Source organism: Ciona intestinalis, unplaced genomic scaffold (genome assembly GCF_000224145.3).
Source record: "Ciona intestinalis unplaced genomic scaffold, KH HT000043.2, whole genome shotgun sequence".
NCBI lineage: Eukaryota > Metazoa > Chordata > Ascidiacea > Phlebobranchia > Cionidae > Ciona > Ciona intestinalis.
The window spans coordinates 71,722-80,010 of record NW_004190365.2 but is presented as its reverse complement, the minus strand read 5'-3'; the positions used below and the strand labels follow the sequence as shown (position 1 = coordinate 80,010).

General features: G+C 36.6%; 2 protein-coding genes across 4 annotated transcripts in view; both read left to right on the top strand.

The window, feature by feature from the left end:
* LOC100187181 (nucleotide exchange factor SIL1-like) overlaps nt 1–2,830 on the top strand; it is a 5,569-nt gene extending 2,739 nt beyond the window's left edge. The window contains exons 7-10 of the mRNA XM_002119632.5: nt 996–1,175; nt 1,395–1,501; nt 2,098–2,275; nt 2,577–2,830. Coding sequence (XP_002119668.2) covers nt 996–1,175; nt 1,395–1,501; nt 2,098–2,275; nt 2,577–2,708 — 597 coding nt within the window. The 3' untranslated portion in view covers nt 2,709–2,830. The remainder of the gene's footprint in view (nt 1–995; nt 1,176–1,394; nt 1,502–2,097; nt 2,276–2,576) is intronic.
* A 1,339-nt stretch (nt 2,831–4,169) lies between these two features.
* LOC100176953 (pleckstrin homology domain-containing family A member 2) overlaps nt 4,170–8,289 on the top strand; it is an 11,308-nt gene continuing 7,188 nt past the window's right edge. For all 3 annotated transcript variants that reach the window (XM_026837981.1, XM_018815187.2, XM_026837982.1), the window contains exons 1-3: nt 4,170–4,469; nt 4,739–4,835; nt 5,443–5,540. In XM_026837981.1, the coding sequence (XP_026693782.1) occupies nt 4,329–4,469; nt 4,739–4,835; nt 5,443–5,540 (336 nt within the window). In that variant the 5' untranslated portion in view covers nt 4,170–4,328. The remainder of the gene's footprint in view (nt 4,470–4,738; nt 4,836–5,442; nt 5,541–8,289) is intronic.

Here is an 8,289-nt window from a genome sequence, read left to right as displayed (position 1 = left end):
TAACTTCATCACAAATAAAAATTGCCAGAAGATCTCTTTCAGTCTTATAATATGGCTGGCAGCATATATATATTTTATTCATAATTTACAAATAAACAATATTGGAACGATGAACCCGGAAAAACTTATCACCAGAGAAAAGGATCAATTACCAGAATATTTGTTTCAGACGCTAACATGGCTGGCAGCAACAACACATTACTAACCTGACACATATATATATATTGTTGCTGTCGTGTTATACATTTATAATCCACAGTTATTTATTAACTAAAGTAACCACAAAACCCAGGAAGATGTGAAGAAGAAGTTTAAATCCATGGATGAAATCAAGGAGGTTCTGGGTCAATATGAGATGAAACAAGAGAGTGATGTTGATGTAATGAAGAAGTTGCTAGGAGTCCTCCGGACTTCTGGGGAGGAGTCCTCGATCATCTTGGCTCTTCAGGATCTTGAGTATTATGTGCATCAGGTGGGGGGGAGGGAATCTTTTTTTTACATTGTTGAAATGCACTTTATATTTATCAAACCTGCACACACTTTATGTCGATAACATCTTGGTTTTTTCTTAAAAACTTCATTGATTACTGTGGAATATACTCTAGAGATCGAAAATTATCTTCACACTGTTCCATGCAGATCGACAATGCTAACGACTTAGTGAAGATCGGGGGTTTCCCTGATGTGATATCGTTGTTCAATCACACGAGGGCAGAAGTGAGGGAGGAAGCGATCCACTTGGTGGGGAGTGCGGCACAGAGCAACCCACCCGTGCAAATTAAGGTTTGTGGTTTGGGTTATCTCGGTGTGGAGTAAGATGATATTTAGGTGTAACACACTTAATTGCCGATGCTCTTTTTTTATATCTTGTGGCGTGTTTTAACACCTGTTGTTTCCTGCTAATTCCCTTCTTTTTGTTGTATTAGGTAAATTGATTTTTGCAATCGTATTGGAAAATATAAGGATGGAATATGTTATATGTTGTGTCTATGCAGATTATCGAGTTAGGGGTTTTACCCAAGTTGCTAAAAATCCTCGCTGATGAGGGGGAATCCCCAGCTGTAAGAAAGAAAAGTTTGTTTGCGATTTCTTCGATCGTTCGACATTTTCCACTCGCGCAACAAAAGTTGGGGGAGTTCGGGGGAATACAAGTTCTTATGCAGTTGTTTCAACAGGTGGGAAAGTCAGTCTGTAGATTATTTATACCTTTTATAAAGTGTTTGAAGCGCATGCCTCAAACCCAGAGGTAATGGGTTCAAGGCTCGTCGCTGCTACCATTGTGGAAGTATGTGTTCTTGAGCAAAACACTTAACGGCAATTGCTTCAACTTAGAGTGGTGACTAATGTGTTGCCAATTTATCACCTTACGTCATTAACTGTTTATTTATTTCCAGGATAAAACGTCAAGTTTCCGAATGAAAGCGATTCGATTGGTCGATGATTTAATTATGGAACGACTTACAACCAATCAGGGAACGGATAAAATGAAGCAATACGATAAGTATGTTGATGATGTGAATTGACCATCCTTGCATGGCGGGGCAACGACAGTCGTTATAACAAGGGTGTTCTGTTTCATACACCTTGTGCCAGCTTACAAGTTACCACATATGCAACTTATTTATTCTCGCATGGCGGGCAACAACAGTCGTTATAACAAGGGTGTTCTGTTTCATACACCTCGTGCCAGCTTACGAGTTACCAAGTATGTAACTTATTTGTTCTCGCATGGCGGGGCAACAACAGTCGTTATAACACGGGTGTTCTGTTTCATACACCTCGTTCCCGCTTACAAGTTACCACGTATGTAACTTATTTATCCTCGCATGGCCGGGCAACGACAATCGTTATAACACGGGTGTTCTGTTTCATACACCTCGTGCCAGCTTACAAGTTACCACGTATGTAACTTATTTATCCTCGCATGGCGGGGCAACGACAGTCGTTACAACACGGGCGTTCTGTTTCATACACCTCGTTCCCGCTTACGAGTTACCACGTATGTAACTTTGTTGGTGATTATTTTTTCTGGGATAAAGTCAGGCATACTAACCACTCAACCTCGGCCCCAATATAACATTTCTATGTTTGTTCCAGACTTCCGTTATTCACAAAACTACAAGAGTTAGACTGGTGCCACCTAGTGGTTGAATCATTAAACTCGGATTCGCACGAACATCGTGAGATTTCTATGAATGCGATGAATAATCTCCGACCAGCGTGTCCGAGAGGGTTTGATTCGAAACCAGCGATGAAAAAGTTGAAACAATTAAAGGTCGGTTCTAAGGGGGTGAAGTTTTCCACTTGGTTTGAACGATTGCCATTAAACGTTTCTTTCCGCAGTTTTCTTCTCTTTACATCTTATTTGTTTTACCCGTAGCGTGTTTTAACGACTTTTGTTTTGCTGCTGATTCCATTCTCTTCGTTGTTATAAATAATTTAATCTTAGCTATTGTATTTAAAGTGATAAACAAAAGTTATTATGTCTTTTCCAGGGAGAAAAGAACGAAACGTTATGGATTTTCATAAAACCTTAACTTAACCATAATTCGATATTACTGTTATTGTTGCCACAGGAAGAATACAAATCATTATGGAATGCCGAGGTTGCCGATGGCGATGATGATGGTTATTTCAAGCTGTTGTATAATCTTGTTGGGGAAGTGACGGATAATTGGTCGAACTGGCAACAAAAAGATGAGTTATGATATCATAAGGATCTAATATGATGTCATGATGATGGAGGATAGCAATGACCCTACACAAAGTTACACCAGAGGGATTGAGGGCGAGAAAAACACTGTTTTAATAAAATATGTTTTTGTAAAAAGTTTGTGTTGTTTAGATTGAATGAACGAATGAGTTTAATAAAGATTTGTTACTGCCAGGTTGGAGACTGTTTTGAAAAGTATTAAAGATTGGTTTATAAATGAATGAATGTTCCAATATGGTGGGCAATGAAAAGTATTGTCATAACATTTGGGCAACAGAGTGCACGCGTCTAGATAACAGGACAGAGAATTAAAACACAATAATGCTACCATTGTGGTCGTATGTGTCCTTAAACAAGACACTTAGTATTTCGGAAACTTTTTTAATGTATGGCTAGCAATTGCTCCAACCCAGTGGTTACTAATGGGTTGTCCAAATTGTTAGCCATATATAAAGAAGTTTTCCCAATACAACCGCCCACAAAGCTATGCGTTTGTGCCTCACATAGTAGTTAACGGTGACACCTTACAAGTTACAATGCAACCTCGTTACGTGTCTCAATAAATTTTAATTAAACACATTTTATATATTTCTATTTTGAAATTCAATTTAAACTTTCTAAGAAGGTGGTTCCCCCTTTAATGACGAAAGAGGAAATAATGTTGCCAACGCAGTGTTGCCAGTCGTTTTTAAATTAAACTAAAATTGTGAGGTATTTAGTTATCGCAATTAAGATAAATATAAATAAATACTTAATCAACATAAAAACCCCACAACCCCGAGATTTCTAGTTCAAACGATTAGACCAGAAGTGACGTCACACGGTTTGTTTTTATTTGATCGCAGTCGTCTATTAGCATACAAACGTTGTACGCAGGTAATCGAGCCGGCGATTTATAAATGTAAACTCGTATTAGCAATTGGTCAGGTAAAAACAAAAGTGTTTGTGTTTAATTAAAAATATAATGAACATTTTTCGCTTATGTAAATATTATAAAGTTTTTTAACTTACAGCTGTGGCCTGTATGTTATAGTCGTTGGCTTATAGTTGTGTTTTTTATGAGTATGGACGTATCACATATCACGTATGGTTACGTGTGTTGCTGTGTTATGTATTATTATATATGTTTATTTTAAGTATATGATGTATTAAATTTGAGTATATGATGTATTGAATGTTATTTTTTTATAATATTTAACCTAATTTGCATAATGTTTTATAGTTTTTAACAATTTTTTATTTATTCCTTTAATTACGATGACAAAGTTCAAATCAATTGACATAGTAAAGATATGAAAATTATAACAAAACGACAGCCCGTAATAACACAGTTGAAGAAGTTATATTATGAAGAAATGTTTGTAAAGATTTATAGAAACTAGTGGAGTATTCACAGGCTACATCATATATATAAACAAAAAACCTTTTTACAAACTGCCTTTTTTGTTTTCTTTAAAACATCAGTTTACAGTTGCACAGTTCTTTAGCATTTAAAATACAAAATAAAAATGTTTCAATAATGGACAAATTAGTTACAACATGGATTTAAATTGATTGGAATTATTACATCACAACCCCCATTATTGGATTATAAAGACAATTGTTAAATCACAAGATGCCAGAGGTCGACGGACAGAACAGACATTGTGGGTATTTAGACATTGATGAGATGGACACCAAGAAAAAGTTCCAACATCGATATTTAATCGTGGATCGTAAAAAAGGTTTAATTCAGTGGTTTATCGACAAACCAATGGTGAGTTGGGTGGTATTCTATGTGGGTGAGGTTTGAGAGTGGCACATATCGTATAGTTTTACTATATTAATCTTTTCAAAAAAGATGGAGGAGATCAAAATATTTAAAATAACCATGAGGATCAACAATCTTTAAAACTTTAGGTTGATGAAGAGTGTTAGAGGTTGGTAGTTAGGGGTTTTAGTTATGGGTTAGGGGTTAGCAGATAACGTAGAGGGAGGATTCTTCACTAGCAATAAACTTAATGGAAAATGTTGCTTTCATTATAGAAAGCCAGTGACGAAGACAAACCGTGTGGAATCATAAACATCGGGTACATTACAAAGGTGGACGTCGCAAGTAAAGCTAAAGTTTCATATTGTTTTGGTGAGTGGGGGTTGTGGGGTAACACGTTATAACTCGACAGCGAGCATGAGGTGTATGAATACACCATGTGTGTCTGGTGTATAAGAAGACACCCATGTTATAACTTGACAGTGAGCATGAGGTGTATGAATACACCATGTGTGTCTGGTGTATAAGAAGACACCCATGTTATAACTCGACAGTGAGCATGAGGTGTATGAATATACAATGTGTGTCTGGTGTATAAAAAGACACCCATGTTATAACTTGACAGTGAGCATAAGGTGTATGAATACACCATGTGTGTCTGGTGTATAAGATACCCATGTTATAACTCGACAGCGAGCATGAGGTGTATGAATACACCATGTGTGTCTGGTGTATAAGAAGACACCCATGTTATAACTCGACAGCGAGCATGAGGTGTATGAATACACCATGTGTGTCTGGTGTATAAGAAGACACCCATGTTATAACTTGACAGTGAGCATGAGGTGTATGAATGCACCATGCGTGTCTGGTGTATAAGAAGACACCCATGTTATAACTCGACAGTGAGCATGAGGTGTATAAAAGTGTATTCATAGCATTATATTGACTTATATTATCACAATGGTTATTGTTACAGTGATAAACACCCCATTCAGACCTTATTATGTTCAAACAATCAACCAGGTTGAGTTGGAGGAATGGGTTGAGATAATCAATGATGCAAGCAAAATAACGGTGAGTTGATATTATAGTATATTTGTTGTTTTTATCTTTTTGTTGCAATATATTTGTACTTTCCTCAAAGAGAGGTGGTTACTGGTCATATTCTATACATTTTTCCATGGTATTACACCAATACTATTGTGCTTAGCTTATCTGTAGGCCATGAGATATTAGGTTCAAGGCTCAATGCTGCCACGTGCTACCATTGTGGACGTATGTGGCCTTGGGCAAGACACTTAACAGCAGTTGCTCCAACCCAGTGGTCACTAATGGGTTGTCTAAATTATCAACCATACATGAAAACAATCACCCACAAAGTTACATACGTGGTAACTTAAAAGCAAGCACGGGGTGTATGAAACAGAACACCCGTGTTATAACGACTGTCGCTCGTGATTAGTCTAAAAATAAATTCTTATGACATCATAGTTACCATTGTTAACACATACATGGCCTTGATAAATAAATATGACATCATAATGCACTCAATGAGTCATAATGCAAGTTCTTAAACGAGGACAGGATATGATGTCATGAATGAATGTGACATCACAATGTACTTTCATATTTCCTGTCCCCTTATTTGGAATGTTCTCACGCTTGTAGCTTGGTACTTGTAACACTCGGACTTTTCTTGTTTAAAACGTCATGATTTTAAAATTTCGCACAAAATCTGGGGTGACATTGTTAAAATACAGTTACACTCATAGTTGTCAAACATAGGAAACCTCATTGATTAATGTGGTGAATCTTGAATGCAATATACTTTGGCTCTGTTTGTATAGACACCTAACAGCAGGGTAAAATCTGGGGGGACATTGTTAAAATACAGTTACGCTCATAGTTGTCAAACATAGGGAACCTCATTGATTAATGTAGTGAATGCAATATACTTTGGCTCTGCTTGTTTGTATAGACACCTAACAGCAGGGTAAAATCTGGGGGGACATTGTAAAAATACAGGTACACTCATAGTTGTCAAACATAGGGAACCTCATTGATTAATGTAGTGAATGCAATATACTTTGGCTCTGCTTGTTTGTATAGACACCTAACAGCAGGGTAAAATCAGGGGTGACATTGTTGAAATTAGGGATGCACATTACAGAATAATTAGGTATTCTAGGATATCCTAGAATACTTTAATTCGAATCTAGAATTCCGAATCTAGAATTTCGAATCTTTTTATATTTATAGGAAAAAAAATTTTACCCACAAAAGTCACTTTATTGACCCTTTCATAGTAGCCTTGTTGGATCATGAGCTGTAAAATGATCAAAAATTGTACCATTGGGTAGTTTTTGCGTCATGAAACGTATAGCAGGCTATGAAAAGACGTTACGAAACGTTTACTCTCGAAAGTCCCACAAACACAAAAATATTTTTTTTCAAAATTAATAACTTTCAAAAATTGTTAATATAGTACAGTGGTTCCCAAACTTTTTTTTCACCCGGCGCCACTTGAGCTATTCAAAATGTTTGCGGCGCACTTAGCCAAAGGTCTTAGAAATAAAAACGCATTTTTACAGTTTTATCGTGTATTTTAAGATTAGGCTCGTTTAAGCATATGAAACTTAAGCATATGAAAAGTGTTGTACCACAGTCTGGACATGATTATTGCAAACCGAAAGAAATAATTGGCATTGTTACGTAATATACAAATCTACTGTACAGATAGAAATGCGAAAACAAACTTTTTAAATTTTATTATTGAACAAACACGTTGGATTTTAATATAAAACAACAATTTACATTGCAATAAAATATTAATACAAATCAATTATCTCGACCATGCTAAATTGGAAATGTTTCTGCAAATTTTCACGGCGCACTTGACGAGTTGCGTCGGCGCACTAGTGCGCCGCGGCGCCCACTTTGGGAACCGCGGATATAGTATATGAGATGACGTGTAATGACGTCATTAAACAGAATACCGAATCCCGTAATTAGATTCGAATACAAAAGGATTCGAATCTCATGGATTCGAAATTCTGTAATGTGCATCCCTAGTTGAAATACAGTTACGCTCATAGTTATCAAATATAGGGAACCTCATTGATTAATGTGGTGAATGCAATATACTTTGGCTGTGCTTGTTTGTATAGACACCTAACAGCAGGGTAAAATCTGGGGGGACATTGTTAAAATACAGTTACACTCATAGTTGTCAAACATAGGGAACCTCATTGATTAATGTGGTGAATGCAATATACTTTGGCTCTGCTTGTTTGTATAGACATCTAACAGCAGGGTAAAATCTGGGGGGACATTGTTAAAATACAGTTACACTCATAGTTGTCAAACATAGGGAACCTCATTGATTAATGTGGTGAATGCAATATACTTTGGCTCTGCTTGTTTGTATAGACACCTAACAGCAGGGTAAAATCTGGGGTGACATTGTTAAAATACAGTTACACTCATAGTTGTCAAACATAGGGAACCTCATTGATTAATGTGGTGAATGCAATATACTTTGGCTCTGCTTGTTTGTATAGACATCTAACAGCAGGGTAAAATCTGGGGTGACATTGTTAAAATACAGTTACACTCATAGTTGTCAAACATAGGGAACCTCGTTGATTAATGTAGTGAATGCAATATACTTTGGCTATGCTTGTTTGTATAGACACCTAACAGCAGGGTAAAATCTGGGGTGACATTGTTAAAATACGGTCACACTCGAAGTTGTCAAACATAGGGAACCTCATTGATTAATGTGGTGAATGAAATATACTTTGGCTCTGCTTGTTTGTATAGA